Source organism: Pollachius pollachius, assembly GCF_949987615.1.
Source record: "Pollachius pollachius genome assembly, chromosome: 7".
Classification (NCBI taxonomy): domain Eukaryota; kingdom Metazoa; phylum Chordata; class Actinopteri; order Gadiformes; family Gadidae; genus Pollachius; species Pollachius pollachius.
In genome coordinates this window covers 17,650,673-17,676,433 of record NC_136940.1, presented here as the reverse complement: position 1 = coordinate 17,676,433, position 25,761 = coordinate 17,650,673, and the positions used below count along the sequence as shown (strand labels likewise).

Here is a 25,761-nt window from a genome sequence, read left to right as displayed (position 1 = left end):
AAGTATGTGTGTGCCTTCGTAATTTGTTATCAGCTAAGATTGCCTGTATGGGAATTGGAGGCATTTCTCTTAAATGTTTTTCCTTAGAGCATTCTATGATGTGTTGTACCAGCAAATCAAAGTTCTCATCTGTGCTGCGAAATAGTCATCTTTAAGAGGAGCTAGGTGCCTTCCCTCTTTTTCTTTGGCAACATTTAAAGTTGTGAGATGAATCCTAGTCTTCTAAACACATGGAGCTGAAACAGGACGTTGACCGATACATGAAGTAATGGAGATGGTTTATCAGGGCTGCAACAGTGTTGATCTGTGAGTAGTAAGCAACAAAATACAACGTAGTGTAGCCAGGTCCGACTTCAGAAAACAGACAGCGCCACTCGAGCACATCGATAAAGAGTGCCAGAGTTTTTAAACAAGACGTTGTTTAAGTTTTACCCTGAGAGAAAATCTTGAGAAGGTGGTCTAAACCAGAGTTCTAGGCGATTTTTGCTGCCGGAGTAACAGGCACCGAAGCCTTGGCTGGTGCAACTTTTCAAACTGTCATGTGACACAGCCTTGAGCACTGCTGTGACAGCAGGAGCAAGCAGCCAATCAGGACTCAGGTAGCACCGTAGTGGTGCTGTGCTTTGGCTTCCCCGATGACATCAACAACAAACCATTGGCTGTGACTGACGATGCAGTATTTCTTGCTGCCCAAAAACCTGCTTCCTTTTGTGTAAGGGCGGTAGCATATGGGCCTTACTAGCAACTACTATGTTTTGTATGAGTTAATGGTTATGACCATAAACTTTTGACTCTCTGGGAAACAAAAGATAATTCAAGCTGTCCTCCGGTATCCCTGGCCAAAGAACATCATCACCAGGGCTTACCATCCTCTGATCCAACCGTCAGGGATAGTGTTCACAGTATCACCATCATGAGAAGTTATGAACCACCAACATTTAATATTTCAGTTATTATGCATTGTTGACTGCAAGGTCACACATGATGCCGGTATTCCTGAAAATGCTGACTTGACGGCCTTTGATGTTCTTTCCTGTGTATCCCACCCACCCACACGGATTAACCCGGTGTACACCAAGATGAAAGCACCGTAGAAAATCACTACAGGTTGCCTCATTTCCTTACGTGTCTGCATCGAGCTCCGCAAAGGCTGTCTATGAGATCAATCGTTCTCTGAAATGGCAGCCAGAACATCGCGAGTGTTCCGGAATCACAGAGTTCACGTATTTAAACGGAACCCTTTATACACGCAACGCAGCAAAGAGCCCCTCTGCCAGCGCCCGCACTCGGCCTCTAATGAGGTGTGATGCAAACGGAAGACAAAGAACAAGAAAGCGAAACCTTATTAAACCGCGTCCTCGGGATATCATTCACGGTAGCTCAGTGAGCACATGGGCCAGTGTCTTCACAACTCATTTTCCCCCCACGCAACAGGAGGACACCCACTTAGCTCCGTCCACAGTTTTGCGGAGACTGCTAGATATAATTGGTAGGAGCAACCTGTGCACCTCTTTAATTTCCATACGAGCAACCAAGGAATGAAGGGGGTTTACCCTAAGTCAGCTCTTGAGGATTGGGCAACGTGTGCGAGTTTGTGTGTGTGTGTGTGTGTGTGTGTGTGTGTGTGTGTGTGTGTGTGTGTGTGTGTGTGTGTGTGTGTGTGTGTGTGTGTGTGTGTTTCAGGTGCAGCCCAGCCGCCATGTCCCTAGCTTCCATAGGGCTGGTTGTGTTGGTTGTGGTGTGGTGTTGCAGCAGTGGTGCCGGTTGGTGGCGGACGGCCTGGGAACCCGTGGGAGCGCACTGGTTGATTCTGAGGGCACAACGCAGGGAGTGTCATGAATGAAATGTGTGTGGGTGTGTCGAAATGGGGAAATATCACATTATATAGTATTTGGTGTTTCTATGGCCCCGAGAGGGAGGGCTTCATTACGCGCCGGCTGTGATAAATATCAGAGCATTTCAATGTTTATTGCTGGTGCCTGCTCCACATGTGCACGTGCATGGGCGGACAAACACACACACACACACACATCACATAAACGCTACCACACGGACACACACTCGCACAACCACACACATGTATGCATGCATATGCATGGACACACACACACACACACACACACACACACACACAAACACACCCCAATGCAAACACACACACATAAAGTAACAATTCTGACATTGGCATTCATTTCGTCGGTCTCTGCTCTTGTTCTGCCTTTCTGAGCTCAGCGTGTTGTAATGGATAACCACTGCTTCCGGCCCCCTTCTCCGGGTCAATGGAGAAGAAGGAGGCTGTGAGTGGAATATGTGTGTGCATGCTTTTTTGCGTGTGCGTGCATTTGTGTGAGTGTGTGCGTGCGTTAGGGGAAGGCATTAAGAGAGAGAGATTTGCTCCAATTCAAACAGCAGGTGTGAAATCGATGGCCAATTCATTTTCAGATTCGACACCATGGCGATGACAGCAGCCTTCTAGTTCAGTGTTTTCAACCCGTGGTTCGTATGCCCCCGTTGGTATGTGAGGGTACTGCTGGAGGTAGGAGAGGATTGCGCTGGAGGTAGGAGAGGGTAGCACTGGAGGTAGGCAAGGGTACCACTGGAGGTAGGCGAGGGTACTGCTGGTGGTACATGAAGGTACTGCTGGAGGTACGCAAGGGTACAGCAGCTGGGGTACATTGGGGTACTGCTGGACGTACGTTGGGGTACTACAGCTGGGGTACGTTGGGATACTGCATATGGTACGCGAGGGTATGGCTGGAGTTACGTTGGGGTACTGCTGGAGGTACGTAAGGGTACAGCAGCTGGGGTACATTGGGGTACCACTGGACGTACGTTGGGGTACAGCAGCTGAGGTACATTGGGGTACTGCTGGAGGTACGTTGGGGTACCACATGAGGTACGCAAGGGTATGGCTGGAGGTACATGCGGGTACCACTGGAGGTGCGTTGGGGTACTAATAAATGTTTTCAGTAAATTAAATAGTATTATGGTTTACTATTTAACAGATTTAACAGTACGGTTTTGCAAATCCCATCATATTGGGATTTGTTATGTTTTCCATTAATTTGTGCTAATTTGTGTTTGCTAGATAAATACTGAAGCAGTGTTACTGACATTTTCTTACACTGTTATATACTTGCCATTGCCTTTTTGCAATAATAATTGTGTATAGAGGGGGTGCTGACACTCTTTTCCCAGACACTACATGCGTAGTCATTTTCTATGTTTAACATTTGCATACGGGTCTGCGAGAGAATTTAGTGGTACACCAAGGTTGGGAACCACTGATCTAGATATATCCTTGAGTAACAGAAATCCATCACGAAAGTCAGTGGTTACGATTACAGACATTGCAATCCTGAATCTCTACAATGATAGAGAGAGAGAGAGAGAGAGAGAGAGAGAGAGAGAGAGAGAGAGAGAGAGAGAGAGAGAGAGAGAGAGAGAGAGAGAGAGAGATAGATAGATAGATAGATAGATAGATAGATAGATAGATAGATAGATAGATAGATAGATAGATAGATAGATAGATAGATAGTGTTATATAGATAATGAGAGAGTGAGTGATAGTTTGAGAGATATATATAGATAGAGTGATCTTTAGATTGATACAGAGGTAGATAGACTGAATGATAGATAGTGATGGATTAATTGATAGAAAGCTGGAAAGATAGATGGAGTGATGTGTATACATAGGGTTTTAGAAAGTGAAAGAGAGTGATATATAGATAGGGAGGTAGATAGAGTTAGGATAAATAGTGACAGACAGATAGATAGTGACAGTTAGATAGACAGACAGACAGACAGACAGACAGACAGACAGACAGACAGACAGACAGACAGACAGACAGACAGACAGACAGACAGACAGACAGACAGACAGACAGACAGAGCCATGCCCAGTGCCAGGATGAGGTAACTGAAGGGGAGTATTTTTATTGCATAAAAAGAGACCGTTACCTTCCTTCGATTGAGAGAAGAACGTCAAACACATTGGATTTCACACCTGTTTTCTGTAAAATAGGGTCTTATTTGACAGTGATAAAATGCAACAGACTACTATGTTCACACTCATTGGATATAGTACCATGTGTAAAGCAGTTTGATTGCTCTTTAATAACAATAACATAGGGCTACTGTTTCAAAATCAAAGAAATGTGACAAAAGACCATACTAGTGGAGTGATAAAACAAAACATAAACATATTATTCATGCACCTCTATTCAGTACACTAGCATAGCAGTATATTTTTCAAATACCTCTACCTGAACTACAATGTCTGTCCGTCTATGTCTCATTTAGTCTGCAATTATTGTGTTAAATGCTAAGTTAACATGTAAAGAAAGTTGCCTTTGAGTATTCTCGTCCTTCTTCGTTTTGCTGTTTTCCTGCCCCAATCAACTTAAAAGGCCCTGACACACTAAACCAACGTCAGAGAACAAGCCGCTACAAAGCCTGACTGTTGCGTTGTCTTGCGTCACCTGTGTCTAGACCAAAAAATTGCACTTGTACACAACGCAAAGACTTCAGCCAACGGCCAACAAGCACATACATAATGTGAGTGAGAGGAAATAACTCTCCACCGACGGCCTCGTCCCCAATTCAACATGCTGAATTGGTCGAAAAAACGCAGACAAGGTTCCGACTAGTGCCAAATATTGCTAACAGTGCGGGACACACCATAATAACTACGGCCACAGACACTCACCGATGGCAAACCAAAAGCCTGGTGTCTCAGGACCTCCAGAGGGAAGCGACGATGACTTGAGAACCTTGGTGTGGGAAGTCTGGGAAATAGAATGATCGATGCGTCGTTTACTGTAATAATTGCAATATAGGAGCGGCGATACAGTGATTCACCGTCGCATACACACAACAAACAGCTAGACAGCCTAAGTGCCGATTCACATTGCATTTAAGTTGTGGTGTGGGGGTCGCATGGGGTTTAAAAAAAAACACATGGCCGGCTTGCGTTGCTGGAAGACACCCACGGGAAGAGGAAGAACTTTGTATACCATGTAACGTTAGCATTGTAGCCGTCCCCTGTTAAACAAGCAACTGTGTAAATCGAAGAGAGAATGATGGCAGCCGTGTAGTCTTTTCCAGAGCTGTTAATTTCCCGCCGTGAAGGAGCGGTTTAAGTTCACAACATGACGTCACACAAATGGGCCATGAAGTGACCTTCCCACGTTGCTGCAGCAGATTGCGGTAATCGCCGCAACGCCTGATTTGTTGTGAATGAGCCCTTAGCGATAGTGACATGTTTCCCGGACAATAAGTTTGTTGTTTTTGCTCTTATTGTTTTATTCATAAAGCTGTAACCGAAGGGCCAACAAATTAAAATAAATAACAACTATTGGGGCTATAACCTTGCTGGCGCTAGGCCTGGATAGATTCATAGTACAACAACGACAATAGAAGCCTTTTTTCTTCTTTCACTTTGAATGGCATACACAGAAACAGGGAAATGATTACCTGCACCTTAATCACAACCTGATACTGTGATCCCATGATTTGTATTTCAACCGTGTACATGGAGAAGAGAGAAGATCAATCTAACGGGCACGTAGGTGTGGGCTATATGGCAATCTGGCATCTGAAACACTCACAGTTGCTCTGATCTAAACCAGAGAGAGAGAGAGAGAGAGAGAGAGAGAGAGAGAGCTTGATAATTGAAGACAGCATGGCAAGTGTAAGCAAGAGTTGCCCAGGGACCTAAGAAATCGCTTTCCAGTGAAGGGCTGAACACAACACTTGTGTGTGTGTGTGTGTTTTTGTGTGTGTATTTGAGTGTGTGTGTGTGTGTATGTGCATGTTGGCATCTGTGTGTGTGTGTATGTGTGTGTGTGTGTGTGTGTGTGTGTGTGTGTGTGTGTGTGTGTGTGTGTGTGTGTGTGTGTGTGTGTGTGTGTGTGTTTGTGTATGTGTGCTTGTTTGTTTTTGCCTGTGTGTGTCTGGGCATGTGTGTTTGTATATGCGTGTACATGTAGTTGTGTGAGTGGGGTTTGCGAGACTTCGCTCCATAATGGCTTTGCTGATTGGAAAAATAAGGAGTGGCTAACTAAGACTGTCAGTCGTGATTCAGGCTGGCGGTCCTGGACCATTCCAGGAGTGAGAAGTGTCAAGTGCTTGCCTCTGTTTTCCTCCTCTGTTGTCTTTTTTTTCTTTGGAGTCCCAACGGTTCTGCTAGAAGGTTGGCGAATCTAACCCGGCACGTTACTGTTCAAACAATGGCCGATAGAGAAGGCCAAGAGTATAACATTAGCATTAACACTCGTTTCGACGACGCTAAGTCTATCAGAAAACACATTTGAGAATAATTGACATTTCGCTTGGGGTGTGTATGCGCTCGTGCGTGCGTGCGTGTGCGTGTGTTTTGTGGTGTGTTTGCATAACACCAACTCCGGTGGGATGCATTTGTTTATATGTGTTCCCCCCGTGCCATAGTGTTGAGCTAGCTCCCCTTCTAATCCTAGTTCTGAGGACTTATTCTCCTACTCTGTCATTTAGGGTGAGAGGGGCTGTGTTCAGAGCGACGCTTGGCAGGCAAGTAAGCCTGCCGCCGCGCTCTCCTGCTGGCGCACCATTGATGCATGCCATTAGGAGAGATGTGCCACACATTCTCCAGCCGGCAGAGAGGAGGAAGGGGGGGCTCTGCTTCTCCAACAACTCAGTCTGTCTGTCTGTCTGTCTGTCTGTCTATCTGTCTGTCTGTTTGTGTCCCCCCCACACACACACACACACACTCTCTCTCTCTCTCTCTCTCTCTCTCTCTCTCTCTCTCTCTCTCTCTCTCTCTCTCTCTCTCTCTCTCTCTCATACACATTCACACATATTGCTTGCTCTTCTAGAATGCATTGACACAGTCTTGTAAAGCAGGGACAATATAATGAAAAACAACAATGAATCAACGTTTGACACAGAATGTTTATTGCACGTTGTATTCTACGATTGCGTCCTTGCCGTAGGGCATTTGAGTACAGTATTGACATATGAGCACAGTCCAATCCAGAATCCATAGTCCACAGCTGCATCAGTAGCATATCTCTCTCTCTGTCTCTATGCCTCTATCTCTGTCTGTATCTGTTTCTACCTCTCTCTGTTTCTCACACCTTCTCTTTTCCCTTTCCAGGAATATGATTGGCCTTGATTCATTTCTCCTTTCTCTTTAATTATCCTTCCATTTAGCTGTGAATGGCCTAAATGAGGAATCAATCCCACGGTCGGATCTCCTACAGGACATGCTTGAGCATGTATTGTGCTCAATGTGAGCCTTGTTAGCCATGTGTAACATCCCATAACTCCCAGTAGATCCACAGAGGAAAGACGAAAGTCACACCCACACACACACACAGCACACACATACCAGGCGCACTCTGACACTTGCATGCACAAATACGGGCAATTACATTCACACACACATACACACACACAAGCACACGCATGCATGCACACACACACACACACTTTCACTTACTCTATTACAAACGTGAATACACACACACACACACACACACACACACACACACACACACACACACACACACACACTGTGACACATTTAAATGTAGATATAAACCCACACATGCGGACCTTCTGTCTCTGGCTCCAGCACACAAGTACAGCCACAAACATTGTTGCAATTGCGTGCACACACACGCACACGCACGCACACACACACACACGCACACACACACACACACACACACACACACACACACACACACACACACACACACACACACACACACACACACACACACAACATGCACACGCACGCACGCACATACACACACACACACACACACACACACACACACACACAGACACACACACACACACACACACACACACACACACACACACACACACATACACAGGCTATACCAGGCATGTCATGGACACACACAGGACACTGTATTTCTTCCCCCCACTTGTGGTTATAAATAGTGCCACACAACCCCACAAAAGTCCTTTACCCTTGAAAAGCAGAAGAGCAGAAGAGAGAAAACAACAAAGAGCTGTTCCCTTCAAATGTCTGGGGAAACATTAAGGAGGCGACGAGTCCCATTGAAATATTCATGCTTTCCTGCCTGGGGGTTCAAACGCTTAAACAGACATAATGCCCTGACAAATAAACAAATCAAGAAGCGACCGAACAGAAGAACAACGCGACCGCTGACGAAACTGTGGTGCAATGAAGGAGGTGACGCTGAAGTGTGCCTTCGGACCGCCAACGTAGTAGGGTCTAAACGGTAACAGCTCTGTTGCTGTTGTCTCGTGTTGTTTCTGTTTAGTCTGGATGAGCGACGGAGACCCTTGGCTCAGCATACTTGTTTCAGTATAAGTTAACAGTATAAGTTCAACCCAGTGGGTTGCAGGGACTCGTTGCTTGTGTGCTGTCCCTATTGAGCCAAAAGGGATCATCATTAGGGTTGCCAGCGTGCAGCTAGCATTTGTTAAACCACGTGCGTTTCTCGCTACCAGCACCAGTTTTCCCACTGATACAACATACAGATGCGTTGCTCAAGAGTTAACAAAATGTCGATCATACCACCGTCATATGAAGTAGTTCAGAGGAAAGTGGGAGAAAATCAATGCATGCGTTTTGGTATTTGAGTGGCTAGTGTAAAACCCAATACATTCACATAGTCTTTTTTAACCAAACTGACTTACTATAATAATGTTACGGTGTGGGCAAATTATCTTGGAGAGGAAAATAATATGCTGCAGAGGTTTTCTGTCGTTCTTTGCTGAATAGAAGAAGAATATGACGATGATATGATTATAGCAATTACATAACAAGGTGTGTATTTTACTTGATTGTCATGGTTACTGTCTGCAAAACAAAATACTCTTGAAAATGTGTTGTTTGTCGTTACTAGTATACCAAATACAAATTGAATTATGCATGCATGCTTCTCCTTCATTAATCAACAAGTCCAATCATTCTTAAAACTAAATCAGTAAAGACATTTTTACAAATTAATGGGAGGTCAGGCCATTCAATTTTTTAATGGCCATCAATCTGTACTTTCAATATGTTTCACTATTGGGAGATTGGCATTCTTTAGCGTGACCTCCATTACCATGGGCCCCACTGCATTGTACTCATACCAAAGAAAGTTAGTCTTTTGTTTTCTTTCACTTGGTTTTTAATTATGGCTTCGAAAATCCCAGATAACACAGAGTGGGGCGCGCTTTCTTGCTCAGCTGATTGAGGCTTGTGCAAGTTGTGGTTTGTCATAAATGGCCACTTGTGAAAACTGCCAAATGTATTCTCAGTGGTTTATTTTACAACGAAAAAAAATAAAATACTAGTTACATTGTATTGCTGGATTAACTTTGAATGAAAAAATACTATTCAAATTATATTTGTGGATTTGTTTATAATGCACAAACTGATGACAGTATATTGGGACCGTGGTCGCGGTCAGTGTCATGCAAGGGGAGACAGGTGGGGATCGTCCACACATCGGATGAGGCAGCAGGAGCAGGGCATGAATATCGCAACATTAGTTAAAGCCTGTTTAGTCATGTGCACTCCCTCTTGCAGTGAGGACCACCCACCACGCCATTACCCGCGGCAAGTATGTCCGTGGCTCACATGCAACTTGACGTTTGATTGAACAGCTAATTGGAATTTTCTTTGGGTCCAAGCTCATTCGGAGGATGATAAGTTGGAGCACTCTGGTGTTTGGACTTTGTCATGTGGTCGCTTGGTTTGCTTCCCATGACCACTGGTCCACAATGCTCCAGCCTACACCAGATGGGTCGGGGCATTTTGGTTCTCTCTGTACTGGTTCCAGATGGTTGTGTAGCAGCTCTTCGCTGGAAATTACACTATGAAGCGAGGGGCAGGGAAGGGATAGGGGGCGTGGGGGGGGGGGGGCGGAATGGGTTCAGACATAACGGCGCTGTATAATCAATCATGCCTCCCACATACAAAACAACTCCATTTGCACTCCATAACGCCTGTGGAGGATGGAAACAAGCGTGCCATCTGAGTGAGAGAATGCAATCAAAGTCATTTGACTGAGCTGATTATTTCATTGACCTTATAAATTGTAATGACGATCATCAGAAGCCGCGCTGCACAGGGGTTTCAGTCGGCTACGCCCCGGGAGACCGGAAGGCAGATGTTGCTGCCGTCAAGCCAAAACATGGCCGCCATTTCAGATGGCATCTATCACTGTCTTAAGGGTTCCTGCACCGACAAAGTTGCTGTGTGTCTTAAGTGTCTTTTAGCATAACAGGGTTTTTTGTATTGCCTTCATGAAGTCATGAAGTTAAATTGTTTCGGGAAGCGTCCGAGGGACCAGCACTAAATTGCGACATGATTCACTGGAGTCTGTGATGGAAATTTTATGTCAGATAAGACAGCGTGTTTTGTTTTCGAAATACACTTATATTTATTTATTTAAGTGAAGTGGGCTTGTCCGGAAAAGTGTTGAGAGAAGTGCTTTCTGAGAAGGATCTTTGAGACCCTCATGTGTCCACTAGGGCTTTTCCACTGGGAACGTATATTACTCATGTGCCTGGTAATTAAATTAATCTCCCTGACACACAATTAAGCCTATTTTTCCTGCACGTCGATCAAAGTCATAGGGTTGTGAATTAATATACTTCCCATATAAACTATAAGACTACATCTATATTATTATTACCCATGGCATGGCTAGATAAACACCCAATTAATTGTATTCACTGCACAGCTCCGAACAACTAGCAGCATCAATTAACGTGAGGCAATTAGTCGTAATTTGCATCATTAACGAGAAAACAAAAGCATAATCGTTTATGAATCCTCAATCAGGGGGTAATTATCTACTCTCGATCTGCATTTTCAAGGCTGGGAAGAAGAAAATAAGAGATCCTCAGTTGTTTACCGAAAACAGGCAAGGCTCTCTCTTCCTTTCACCTTCACTCTCTCTTTCTGCTCTCGCCATCGTCTCCCCATTGTCTCTATCCTCATTAGGATGCTTCAGCAAACTGACAGTTTTCTTTATTGTATTTACCTTTTTTTGATTTCATGTTGTAGTGAAGGGTGGAGGGGTGCGGCTGTTGGGGGGGCAGGAAGGGACAAGGTATCACAAGGCGTCCTGTCCTTTTGTCTGACGACAAAATGTCAAACGACGTCTCTTTATCTCCTTGTCCCTTCATATGTCTGCTATCTCTTTCTCTTTGTCTGTCGCTCCAGAACCCTGTTTTTTTCTTTCCCTCTGTTTTTCATCTTACTCGGCCTCTCTCACTCTCTGTTTTTCTCTACCTCTCCCTCTCTCTTTCTCACTCTCACTGTGTCTCTCTCTCTTCGTCTCTCTGCGTTAGAATTCTATTCCGTAATGACGAGCGGCCATTGGGTTATATCAGTTGATGGGTTTGTTAGATGGTGTGTTAGCGTGTGTGTGTGTGTGTGTGTGTGTGTGTGTGTGTGTGTGTGTGTGTGTGTGTGTGTGTGTGTGTGTGCGTGTGTGCGTGCGTACGTGTGTGTTTGTGTGTGCAGAAGGGGGTGGGTGGGTTATTGGTGTACACAACCCATGCGAACCCTTTGTTTTGTGTCAAGGTCTACATCATTCTGTCTGCAGTAATGGCCCTCTCTTTGTTGCTGAGAATGTGAAAGATCATTAGCTGCTGTAGACAGGTAATGAGCAGAGCTGTGTGTGTGTATGGGGGGGGGGGGGGGTGTGTGTGTGTGTGTGTGTGTGTGTGTGTGTGTGTGTGTGTGTGTGCGTGTGAATGTGTGTGTGTGTGTGTGTGTGTGTGTGTGTGTGTATGTAAGTGTCTCTGCGCTTGTGTGTGTGTCTACGTGCATGTGTGCGTGTGTGCTGGTGCATCAGTCTGTGAGTGTGTGTGTGCACATGAATGATTTTGTGCGCGTGTCTTTAATAAACCAAAACGGACGACTTGCTGGAAAGACGTTTTTCTCAACCTAAAGCCCAAGGCCGAGGTGTAATTCCCTGTTATTTCTTGTTGCCGACAGCCCCAAATGAACCAAAGGAAACTTTCCTCCTGCTCTCAAGTATTGTCAGTTAAGAGGGAGACGTTTACAACTGGTGCTGTAGACCTCACCTTTTTTCAACAGCTCGCACAAGCTCCTGAGTAGTCCTGTTTCTTTTGGTCTTCAGAATTCATCCTTTCAAATGATTTCAACACAATATATTTTCTAAAGAAAATTCTCCAAGCCCTTTGTCACTCAACACAAAGACATTTATTAGGGGAACATTTTGCGTAATGGATGGATTCGGTCTTGTTTAAATGTGATGCCATGACAGTATGGATTTGTTATTCCTTTGTTGCTCAGCAAAATATTCCCTCCAGTTGTAATATTATGGTAGCATTGAGGCAGTGTGAGGCAAGGTTTATAGCAAAATCAAGATATTTGCTTTTTTCTAGGTTCTAACAGATGTTCTTTCTGATGTCTGGCCATCATGAAGACAGGAAGTAGAGGAAGCTTGTTTGCTGTTGCCATGAAAAACAAACATTTGGCACCCCATCTCAGCAAGACCCAAGAAGCCTTGATGGACTTCCAAGAACAACAACAAGGTTTACCTTTTTATTCACCTGGAAAACCAAGATGGCAGAATTGATTTAATCCCAACGGTGGGGTTGGCGGTTTTCAGGCAAAGAAACAGAACCATAGATTGATTTTCACCAGTTCTCAACAAAGTTGAAAAAAAAGACACAGCTCCATTCTCTCGTGAAAAAAACAAAAAAACAAAAGGAAGACATAGCAGGCTGCCGAACCAGCCACCCATTATGTTTGCCCATAATGCAAGCTGCGAGACGTATTTCCAGCCATGCGGCCGCATCCCACCCGGGTGCACTAAGGAGGGCTTTAAGTGTCCGCTTGCTGCTGCCGTAGGGAGGATTTACAACAGCAGCTGCCGTAATGACCCCGGCCCCGGTCAATTATGAGCAGACCGGGCTAAAGGTCTGCCTGGCCTCTGGAACCTCTAAAGCCCACATAAATGATGGGCTGCTGCTGCTGCAGCACCACTGGCACAAGTCACACGGGAAACAGCTGCCCAATGCAGCAGTAATGCATGGACATTTCAGTGGTTTAGAGTCTTAGAGTGGGTGGGCTGCAGGGCACGGCATTGACCGGCGAAGACACATGATGCTATCGTGTTCTTAAGTCGGCTAATACATCCCTTATTAACTGCATTGTGTTAGTATGCCTCTGACAATGAATGTTGCAATGCGTTATTTGTATGTGTTGTGTGAATTTTTTTCAGGCTTTCTCCCCTACGTCCGTTCCATTAGATTACTAACCCATCGGTTCACTATAAATGTATGTATGTGTGCCGCATCATGTCCATGTTTACATAAACATCCGAGTGCATCAGCTCTAAAAGGGGACACTCGCATTTACGCTGTGTACACAGAAAATGACAAGGCCGGAAACACAAATACATAGTTATTATATGGATGCATATAGGGCACTGGTCAAGCACACACACACACACACACACACATGCTCACACACACGCCCTCGCACACACACACAAAAACACATAGGTATGGGATGTAAGCCTATATCCTGATACACATCAAATTAAGAATTGCATCGTACAAGTGTGGCAGGCATTTACACTCAAACAGACCGACAGCATACAAATACACACACACACACATGCGAACACTCTACGCAAGCTCCCATCAAGCCCCACACATGCTCATCCAAAACAAGAGCCTCAGCAGGCCGAGCCTAACCCAGATGGTTAGTCCAAACTTCAGCTCCTGAGCCAAAAAAACTAAGGCTATGGAGCACCAGTCCAAGGGACACTGACTTCCCAGCTGAGCTTTTAACACGAGCAACAACGGCCCAAAAGCCCCCCGCATATTATACTGTGTGCCAGAGAGCAAAGGACCAGTAACAGAGAGAGAGAGAGGCAAACAGAGAGTGGGAGAGAGAGAGAACAGACACAGAGACACAGCTCCCCTTAGTGGATACAGACAGTACATACTGTAAAAAAAAAAGAAGCTATATGGTTGTTTTTTTAGAATTGCAAAATTAAAAGCATGACAACCTGAAAGAAAACAGACGACACAGGGAAACATTGTATCATTGTACATTTATTTTATTTATTAAATGTATTGAATATCTTATATTTAAAAAGTATATATTTTAGTCCGGACTAAATTTTACATTGTAATAAATGGAGCATTTGCTTTACAACCCGGAAAATCCACATGACCCCTGTAGACACCGCGGTATGCAAAAGCACCACACATAACACGCACAATGTTGTCACATTGTCATTAAAACACTTGCTACTCCTATTCCATCTCTTTTAGTTTTACTGGCAATGTATCGAATGTCTTCGGAGGGATCAGAACATACAGGCAATGTGTTGGACCAAAAATGTGTAAAAAGTGCAGTGGATTGTGTGCAATTATGTACAAGGCAACATCATTAATGGGGCCTGGGTCAATGGAGGTCATTGGGTGGGTGAGGAAAAGCTAATCAACTTCAACCTCTTCCTCCTCCTCCTCCTCCTCCTCCTCCTCCTCCTCCTCCTCCTCACTCTGCCTTGCTAATCAGCGCCAGAGACAGCGAGGGACGGGAGGGGAGGTGGATCGGATTAGATTTATGTGATAGGAATATTAGTGGCGAAGGTTTGGAATAACAAATAATACAGATATGATGTTGGGGAATTATAATCATCATACATCATCATTCACATTTTCCGCTCAAATAGTTTTTAGCGTATAACGAGATGTATACAAGTGTGTGTGTGTGTGTGTGTGTGTGTGTGTGGCTGTCTGTGTACACAAAGATTTGTTTTGCAGTAATCACTGCGGCAAAATAATGCTCAGGTTGTAATGTCATGGTCGTAATGTTGTTAGCTGGTAATGTAATATTGATTTTGCATTCATACACAATTTACTTTTTACTTTATTGTGCATACTCACATTGTACTTGTAATTGGCATTTACACCGATTTGTATAAGTGCCTTAGGCAATTAGTTGGATTTAATGAGGAGAAAATCCAATTTCAGGTCATGAAACACCTTAACATGTCTCAATGTCAACATGTTAGTTTCCAAACCGAGTGCTGTAAATATTTAACAAAATAAGGCATGCGATGTTCCAGGAGGTTGTGGATAAGTATGCTCTGTGGTATTCAATTTGTTTCTCTTCCATTAGAAGTCAATGATATTTATGAGTATATTGTAAGCCAGAGCATGTTTTTCACCCCTCCCTAACAGCAAATGGTCACTTGCCAACCTGTCGATAGTTTCAACCCATTGAAAAATGGCTGTAACGTTCTTAGTTCTGCGTCAATCCATGCGAGTGTTGCCTCAAATTGAAAATCAAACTTGTCTTTACAGTGCAACATGATAATGCGTTGCATTGATGAAAAAAAAAAGCAATCCATCACATTCTTTTGTTTGTAAAGGAAGAAATAAAAATAACATGTATGGATGTGAAAATGCAGTGGGTGGGAGATGGAACTAGACGTGTATATGACATGGGTGGGAGTGGGTGCAAGACTGGATGGTGCAGTGGGAACAATAGCGAGAAGACAATCCACAGTGGAGAACAGACATATGAAAGACATACAATATTAAGGAGTCAAGAAACCAATAGACCAGCGGTTGCATCTGACATGGAATGACAGCGTTTGCTGTGTTGGATATTGTGGATATGTATAGATGGTGGGGGAACTGCCACGAATGCATGATATGGAGGTAACTACTGAGTAGGAGAGACGCCTCAAATAATGAATACATTAAACATTTTAGATCATTCATGATTCCCTGTAACATTTCTTGAGCTAGTCATGGTGTTTTGCAAAATAACAATCCTTTATTCTGTTTTGTTAACAAACCTATCAGGAAGGATGCATGTACATCAACAACCATATTCATCATAAAGACAGATTGAGTGTAGTTTACCTGTTAAGAATTACACTAGTTAGAAAGGTAATCTTGGATCCAGCAGTTCCCACTCTATTACAACAGAACCCCAGGGGGGTGATGACACAGAGCCTGGGCCAGAAACCAAGAATAGCAAGTGGCAGAGTTATACCTTGTTTCCTGTTTTGTTATGGAGATATTCTGCTAAAGAAATCTAGTTTTCGTGAGTGAATGAGGTTTGCAGATAGGGATTTTAAAAAGTGTATTCCTACCAAGGTTAATTTGATACCTTAACAGACAATTCTTTACAGTTTACTTCTGCTGGCACAGTTTTTGTTCTCCAATTACGCTCTTATAGATCCCCCCCACATGATTGGTTGAAACAAATATAAACCGAAAGAAAGTGAAATGTGAAGCGAATCAAGCTAGACATTAATCTCAAATCAGATTTGTCAGACATGGGAAATAGCGGTTATGTGGCTTTATTTGAAAGAGTGAACAATGAACATCAGGGCTTTCAATACAATGCGTACAGTCATTAAAGTCAAACAAGCAAATGATGGGCCCTCCTCCACCCCTATGCCTTCTACACAAGCACAAGGACAGCTGCGTAGGAGCGTGTTTGGCTTCTCAAAGCATCTAAGACGAGCAAAGGGTCAACAAATGCGATATGGTTCAATCACTGTCAAGCGTGATTCATGGCCAATGTCAAGTCACCGGCTTTATGAGGAATGACAAAGTGTGTGTGTGTGTGCGTGTGTGTGTGTGTGCTTGTGTGGGTGTCAGCCACTTCTTTGACAGAGAGCTGTTTCATAAATACTTGTGCCAAGTCTGCCCTCCCATGGCCCTCTACTCATCATATTATTGCCAACTCAAAATCGCGGTTCATTGCAACTATGAAGCTGCCCGTATCGGACTGGCGTGCAAACTGCTGTTCTCCCTAATGCATTAGAGCTCTGAAATAAGAGCCCTGAAGAGGAGGCCCACGCATCATGCAAGCATGAGCAATATGGAAAAATAAATGTGAACATTTATATTCAGAACTAAGACCCTCAAGCTGTATTCCCACAACTTGGACATCATAGCTATTCCAATTATGATAATACCTTACTATTCAGAACAATTCTTTTTAGAAGACACATGGTAGTGATTCAAAGGTGTCAGATGAAATAGCTCACAATACAATTGATTCATTAGGCTGTATTTGATGTTTGAAAAAGCTATTTTAGCAGTGCTCCGACCTCACTGAGTTTAAGCTTTAAATGTGAAAATGATCATCGATGACTCGTGATGATCAGATCGTGTATGACTTATATTGGGAAAGTGCACCACAGGTAGTTATATAATTATTTTTAATATGCGAAAAATTAGCATCAATCTCAGTATTGTAGTAATAATGATCATGGTCATAATGATGATATTAACACAAATACAATTACGGTATCAAAAATAATGGTGGAAAACATTTAAATAATGTGATATTTTGCTTCATAGAACCATGTCTTATTCCATGTGAAAGACAGCCCAGACGGGTGGTGTGGTGTGCGTGGTGTGCCGGGCGGCGCCGGGTGGAGAAGGGCTCATCAGCATGCCCAGCGGGGATCAGAGAGCTTCACCATGACAGCAGGCAGGCCAGCAGCGGGGCTGCTGATTGGTTAGGGGCCCGCCAGGTTGGGGGATAAACACTAGCAGGAGTTCACAACAGACAGGCTTTTCATTTCATTCATTTATTTATTTATATGTTGAATCATACCGTCTGCTTCTCAACTGAGGTCATTACAAATGCAAATCGCTTATTCCTTTTATTTTTTTTATGTGTGTTTGTTGTTGCGAGACACCTGTTCTTGTTTTGCTTTTGTTTGTATTTTTCATCAGGGCCCTCAGTGATGTGCCCCTATGGAGGACTTCCCAATCAGGAGTCAAAAGTCGAGTCCTCTTCTATTCTGATTGCCCCCAGCACTGCCCTTTATAACCCTGCCCCACCTCTCTGTCTGTCTCTCCCTTCCCCTCTCTAACCCTCTCTCTAACTGACTCTCTAACTGAGTCTTTCTCTCCTTCTCTCCCCCTCTCCTTCTCTCCCTTCCTCCCTCTCTCTCTCAATCTCTCTCTCTCTGTCTCTCTCTCTCTCTCTCTCTCTCTCTCTCTCGCTCTCTCTCTCTCTCTCTCTCTCTCTCTCTCTCTCTCTCTCGCTCTGTCTCTCCTCTCTGTCTTGAATCACTGCTTCGATGTTCAGCTCTCTCATCAATCATTTTCATAGCCCCATCTCTCTCTCACCTTTTTTTTTACATAATTTCTGTCCCTATCTTTTTATCCCTCCCTCCCAAACTTATCTCTCTCTCACTCCCTCTCACTCTCTCACTCTCTCTCTCTGCCTGGCCCTGTGTCAGATAAGGACACTCTCTCCCTCCCCCCTCATTTGACAGCCGTGCTCTATCCTTCCCCCCTCTGGTGGTAGCCTCCCTAAAGCGAGACAGGTCTACATTTTGGTAGCAGTGAACTGGGTCGCAAAGCTTCACCATTTTCTCACGGCCGTCTGTCTTTAAGTATAGGGGTTGGGGGGGCCTAGGGTCTGTAAATTACAGACAACAACACAGAGAGAGAAAAAATATTATACCATTGCTTCATCGCAAGGATATAAACGTCAGCTCGGACTGTGGCAAACAAAAGATTAAGAAGAATCCATTGTGTACAAACTGTGTGACCTCAGCCTCCCCTATGCCGCGGTTAAACTTTACACACACTTTATATATATATATATACATATATATATATATATATATATATATATATATATATATATATATATATATATATATATATATACATATATAAAGTGTGTGTAAAGTATATATAACGTTTCAAGCTTTGCCAAGGTTTATGTCCTTCTTGCACAGGAACATTGAATCATGAAAAAATACCCATTCATCTGAGCTGAAATATGTGAGACCAGAATTTGTTTAGAAAGGGAATCGAAGGTAACGTTAAAGAAGCTAATGTCTTCGACATTGTGAGATAGACACAATTAAGCAAACTAACCTTGTTGTTTACAGACAGAAAGTAGGAGCCATTGTTGTCTGGAATACACACACACACACACACACACACACACACACAAAGAAGGGTGAAAACCTTTCGAAACACAGGGCCTGCCCATAGCTGGAACGGTTAACATGCATGGGCTTGTATACAGCCTGGAGCGGTATGTTGAAGAGGCACAGAGGCACAAGCCAAGGCTGACAACAAGAAAATATCCACGGTTCTATCAAGGGTTGCTGAGCACGCATTAGGATCTCCACAGCAACTTAGTTCTATCAGACGGGAATACATCCTATCCAGCTTTTTACTTTAATTCTTTCATTTTTTTGGTTAAAGAAAACCGATGTTGTAAGTAACAGCTCTCTAATTGCCATTCACACATACAAGACTTTGGACAAAGTAGTTTGCTGGCGCTGCTAAACTTTGCGAATGTTCCACTTCCCCTTATTACTACAGCCTTTTCCATTGCAATTCCCTCTGATCTTACAAGTCAGGCGCCTTGTTCCAGAGATGTTCTCTTTTTTTCATTTTTAAGGGCTGTTCCTTGTCTCCATGTTGCTGAGGGAGAGGTTTGATGGGGGACCTTGTGATCTTACTATATTTCTTTGCTTTTGCCCCTTCTATTTCCCCGTATGTCTCAATGCATGTCCGCTCTCTCTCTCTCTCTCTCTCTCTCTCTCTCTCTCTCTCTCTCTCTCTCTCTTCAAAACAGGTCTCTAACATGAAACGGTTGGAATTCTCTCCGAGATTTTTACGATAAAACGTCCCCATCCCCCAAAAAAACATTGAAGATGCGAGTGGATGTCACCCTTTCTTCTAGGGTGTATTTATTTTTATTGTGTTTATATTTCTAACAGACTTCTTTATAGTAAACCACTTTAAACAGAAACTGGCAGTCACACACTGCACTGTTGAAAAGTTCACGTTGTTAAGGGCTTTGTTTTGTTCTTATTCTTTTATGAATTCTCCACTATTTGAAAGACATGGATTTGTTGAAGTAACCCCAGTAAGAGTCTTGTGTTTTGGACCAGAATACTGGCATTAGCCGGCATCTCTATTCAAGGAGGCCAGAACCTACCCTCTTACACAAATGTGCATGGACGATTTTTTTATATAGCTTCCGAGACATGTACATGCAAGTAGCATTGCCATTAGCTCAGAGTCTGGAAAAACCAGATACCTCTTCTGCAGACCTCTGCCTGAGAACCACTTTTATGTTCTCAACAATGGGATCCCAATGGAACACCTGAGTCATGCCTGAGACTGTTAGCACCACGGTTCACTTGGCACTGGCTTTGATAAAAACGGAGCCAATCTTTTAAAAAATGTGGTTAGGTTTAAGATCTGGGCCATTGGCCTCCAATACATTCAAGTAAAACGCAAGGGGTATTGTTTTTTAAACGTGATGCTTATCAATTAATTCTCAAATTACTTCAAGACAATATATATATATATATATATATATATATATACACACACATACATTACATAATATCCCTACACCCCTTCAATCTGAACCCCTTAACCCTTCACCCTACACCACCTTAACTCTTCGCCCTGCACCCCTAAACCCTTCACCATACACCCCTTAACCCTTCACCCTACACCCCTTAACCCTTCACCCTGAACCCCTTAACCCTTCAACCATACACCCTGTAACTCTCCACCCTAAATGCTTCACTCTACACCCCGTAACTCTCCACCCTAAATGCTTCACTCTACACCTTGTAACTCTCCACCCTAAACCCCTTAACCCTTCACCCTACACCCGTTCACCCTACACCCCTTAACCCTTCAATCCTGTACTCCTCACCCTGTACCTCTACACCCTTCACCCTACACTCCTAAACCCTTTACCCTGAACCCCTTAACCCTTCACCCTACACCCCTTAACACTTCACCCTACACTCCTAAACCTTCACTCTACACCCCTTAACCCTACACCCCGTAACCCTTCACCCTACTCCCCTTCACCCTACACTCCTTAACCCTTTAACCCAGAACTCCTCACCCGGTACCTCTAAATTCTTCACCCTACACCCCTTTTCCCTTCACCCTACATCCCTTAACCCTTCACCCTACATCCCTTAACCCTTCACCCTACACCCCTTTACCCTTCACCCTGAACCCCCAAACCCTTTACCCCAAACCCTTCACCCTACACCCCTTGACCCTTCACCCTGAACCCCCTAACCCTTGGCCCTAAACAAACCCTAAACTGACTCTAACCTCCCTGCTCCCCCTCACGTGAAGCAGACGCTGGCGTCCGTGAGGCGAAGACGTCGGAGCGAGGTATGGAACTGCTCCTCCGTAGGGCTGCGGTCGGCGAAGCCCTGTCGTGGAGCGAGTCCCTCGACCGTCTCCTGGAGAGTAAAGGTGAGGCAGCTAATGGATTTACACCTCTCTCCTCTTCTCTCTCCCTCTCTCTCATCCCTTCTTTCTCCCCATTCTCTCCAACCCTGCTCCCCTCTACCTCCTCCTCCTGCTCCTCTGGGTATCCATCGTGTGATCCTCCACAGCTCCTTCCTCCCCGGCGCGCAGCTTGGCTCCGGGGCCCCCGACTCATCACTTCAACGGTGGATATGGAGGCCACGTATCCAGCTGTCAACCTCATCAAAATCCATTCCAGGGGAAGAGATATATGTGAAGGATGTAGAGAGAGAGATGGGGGGGGGGGGGGGGGGGGAGGATATGGGGGGGACCAGGCTAATAGGAGCGCTGCAAGGGCGATAGATCCAGTGAGCGATTCCGGGCGTTGCCGGCTCATTTACAGAAGGCCAGCTCACCGCTCACTGATGGCTGCACCTGACCGAGTCTCAGGGCCCCATTTGAACATGATTAAAGAGGCTAGAAAGGCCCCCTCTCTCTCTATCCCCTCTCTTTTCTCTTTTTTTTTACCGCGACACCTCGTATCTCCGATCTGTCCCTCGCCCTGCATATGCACCTCTTTACTGTCATCACTTTACAGGAATGAATCGAGATGATTGCCAATTTTTATGGCTGTTTCTTTTTTCAGGTCTCAAGCAATCGCTCGAATTCTCTGCTCGCCTGCCATATTTCCTCCAGGAAACGCGGCGACATGAATGATAAATAGATGAGCATCGGTTGAATAATAGACTGTGTGTTTGGTTGTGTGCGTGCACGCTTTTGTTCAATGGGGTGCGTGTGTCGGTGTGTGTGTGTTTGGGTGTTAGTGTGTGTTTGCCGCCTAAAAAGCAGTATGATCTCAGCTGATTTCGACCAGCTGGCCCTGTCTGTCACTGTACACAGGGAAATGAAGCCAGTGAATTGTGAATTGTTCAAATGGAGAAAACAAAACAGAGTTGTTGCCACAGGACATTGTTTCTTTTTTTCTTTTTTGCATTATTGTCACTCCCACCAGCTGTGATTCATGTGAGGCAATTTGAGGAAAAACAAAACAATGCTGCGCGAATCCAGCAGTTCAACATAAAGAAACACACAAGCCAGCGGAAAGCACCTCGCACCTGCACCGCAGTTGGGTGCTCCAGGAGTAGTCTGATAAATAGGCAGAGCATTTATGGGGGCAGAAAAGAAAGGCAAAAAAATGTAAATGTCAATTATTACAAACATGCTGTTTGAATTGAAGCATATATTGAAGACGGATATTAATTTACATTATATTTTGCGTTGTTGTGCAGGTTCTATTGAAGGATCTATTTGGGGAAACCAAAATGTAAATGTTTTGTAACCGTCTCCAGTATGATTCATGTGTATTCACCTGTGTTGGAGTCTGTATAGACAATAACACCTTTACAGAGTGAACGATCTTCGAAATTAGGTTTTACATTTAGAAAACAGAACAATGTCTAAGATGTATGCCCATCAGTACCGCTACTCAAAGATTTCTACTTTGTGAGTTTGCTCAGCACAATATGTAATTATTTTCTTAAATATCAAAATATCTTATTATTATACACAGAACCAATTATTTTCGAAAGAATACCTTTGACCCTCTTGAAGAAAGGAAAGGCTGAAGTAAAAAAATATTGCATTGTGTGTTTGTGTGTCCTGGGTGTATGGGTACTGTGTGTGTGTGTGTGTGTGTGTGTGTGTGTGTGTGTGTGTGTGTGTGTGTGTGTGTGTGTGTGTGTGTGTGTGTGTGTGTGTGAGTGCGTGCGTGTGTGTGTGTGTGTGTGTGTGTGTGTGTGTGTGTGTGTGTGTGTGTGTGTGTGTGTGTGTGTGTGTGTGTGATTGTGTGTCTAGCAGGTCGTTTGGTATTTGAGGACTTCCTGAGGAGCGAGTACAGTGAGGAGAACCTGCTCTTCTGGCTGGCCTGCGAGGACTACAAGAGGAGCCCCAGCCCCCACAAAATGGCCGCCACGGCACGGAGGATCTTCGCTGAGTTTGTGCAGGTCGATGCGCCCAGACAGGCAAGCCACGGGCTAAAGGGAGACGGTGCTCTGCGGAGCAATGTTCATGATATTTTAGATGAGCATGGATCAAGAAAGGCTCTATTCCCATCTGTTCAAGGAACTATTGCAGTAAACAGACAGCGTGGCTGGTAGTTATTGTGGCAGTGTGTTTGTTTATTGGTTTGAACTGAGATGCGGGTGGCTGTGTTGTAAGACCTGTAACTTCCTGCCTCTGTGTGACTCGATGGTCGCCTCGGGTGTGCTGTCGACACACTTTGATCCTCATGGAGTGGGTGCTCCGCCTGTTCTCTTCTTCCCCACAGAGAGGGAACTTCCTTCCCTCTCTCTATCTGTCTGTCACTCACTCTCTATATCTCCCTATGCATTTTTATCTCTAAGCCCTCTTCCCTCTGCATCCAGAGTTGTGTACTATCTGAATATCTGTGCATTCTCATTCTTGCTTTCATTCTCTCTCTCTCTCTCTCTCTCTCTCGCTCTCTCTCGCTCTCTCTCTCTCTCCCTTTCCGTTTAAAAGAAAAACTGACTGATGTATATTTAAAAAATGGAGGCATACCGAACAATAACTTGAACTACACAATACCAAACGAATGTGTGGAACTCAAATGTTGTTTTCCTGTTGTCAAACGCAGATAAATATCGACTACCTGACCAGAAAAAGCATACGGGAGAATATCTCTGAGCCGGGATTGCACTCCTTCGACAGAGCGCAGAAGCTCATATACGCACTGATGGAAAATGACTGTTATCCTCGATTCCTGAAATCTGACATTTATCAGGCTTTCCTGGAACATTCCAAGCAACAATAAGTGAAAAAAAAAAGAAACACTGCAAGGTACGAAAGCCAGCTACAGCAGGGCTCTCTTGTCAGACAAAGTGATATTATAGAAGAATATATACATATATATATATATATATATATATATATATATATATATATATATATATATGACCAGCACTCAAGATGAGTGGGGATGAGGGGGGATGGCATCCCCCTTTGGAATTAAAATTATCAAAATCATCCCCCTTCTGAAACAGCCATCCCCCCTTCCCATCCCCTGTTATTTTCTCAATTAATGTGGAAATATTACCGCTATTTCATTATAGCGGTTTCCTTTTTCAATTCGGCGCAACATTACTTTTCCCAGGGACAGATTTGACAGCGATACTGCATTCTCGGGCAGTATGCTAGTGCACAAGCACGCAGGCACGCTTGCTGCGCGCCTGCGTGCTTGCGCAATAGTGCCTTTACGAGCTCTCATTCCACACCGTACGAGACAGACACTGGTAGCGTGAAGCTGTCTCTGCATCTCAGACATCACTTCCGCAGGCAACTCTGTCCCCTTTTCTCCCTTTCATTCCAACCCGTGAGCAACGCTAGTCTCCCTCCTCTGCCGATGGGTTGCATGACTCCGAATCGTGTGATGCGTCTGATCAGCTGCGTTTTTGGGGATAAAATATATAATAATAATAATAATAATAATAATAATAATAATAATAATAATAATAATAATAATAATAATAATAATAATCACACCGTTGGTCTCCCACCATATGCGCTGTCATCAGCACAAATGATCTGTCTCTAAAAGTTAAAATCCACTATCCCCCTGGCTTTTTTTTACAACTCGACCACTGTATATGACTCATATATATATATATATATATATATATATATATATATATATATATATATATATATATATATATATACATATACATATATATGTCTGTATAATCAAAATATAAAGTGAGAGAGGGAGAAAGGTTGTTGAGATGAGGTTTTTTGACATATATCAGAGTGCTTTCATTCATGTACCTCTTTGAATGTTTATTTTTTATAATTGCACAGACCGATCACTGCTTTGAAGACCACACTTTCTATGTTGAATAAAACATGCAAAGAAATGCAGGGATGTACCTGCCTGGTGTGGCACATATAAGCTCAGTGTGTAAAGATTTCTCAAAAGATGCTCTTTTCTTGGAGATGTCATGACCCCTGATGTGTTTAGAATATAATACAAGACAGAAATGTCCCTCTGAAAGAACTCTGATGTATGTTTGATGTATGCATGAATGTTAGGTATGTATGTCTGATCAGGTGTATGTATTTGTACAGGATGCAGGTCTTGTATGTATGAGAACGGTGGTGGGGAATGTTTAAAATGAATAAATACATTTAAAGTCAATAATTTGCTAATCATTTCAAATAAATGCATCAATAAATGTCCTTTTTAAATTGGTTAAACTTTTCTGTAGTGCAGTCTTCACGGCAAACGGGCATCGCAACAACCCAATAACCACTAACTAACCAATGTTTCACAATGGCTCCATAATAACTCTGACAGACTTTGCACTTTTACTTCCCCTTTTCCCCTGTTCACATTGGGTCGCTGTACTGTGTACCCACAATGCCTGCCCCCAACATTAAACACTCCTGCCACGCCGGGACTATAAAAACCATGCAAAG

At 43.8% G+C, this 25,761-nt stretch overlaps 1 protein-coding gene across 1 annotated transcript in view; it reads left to right on the top strand.

Moving 5' to 3' along the window:
- LOC307078293 (regulator of G-protein signaling 21-like) overlaps positions 1-25,500 on the top strand; it is a gene marked incomplete at its 5' end in the record, with an annotated part of 46,724 nt that extends 21,224 nt beyond the window's left edge. The window contains 4 exons of the mRNA XM_079740036.1: positions 19,201-19,248; positions 21,154-21,276; positions 23,125-23,291; positions 23,924-25,500. Of these exons, the coding sequence (XP_079596162.1) occupies positions 19,201-19,248; positions 21,154-21,276; positions 23,125-23,291; positions 23,924-24,100 (515 nt within the window). The 3' untranslated portion in view covers positions 24,101-25,500. The remainder of the gene's footprint in view (positions 1-19,200; positions 19,249-21,153; positions 21,277-23,124; positions 23,292-23,923) is intronic.
- Between the last annotated feature and the right edge of the window lie 261 nt (positions 25,501-25,761).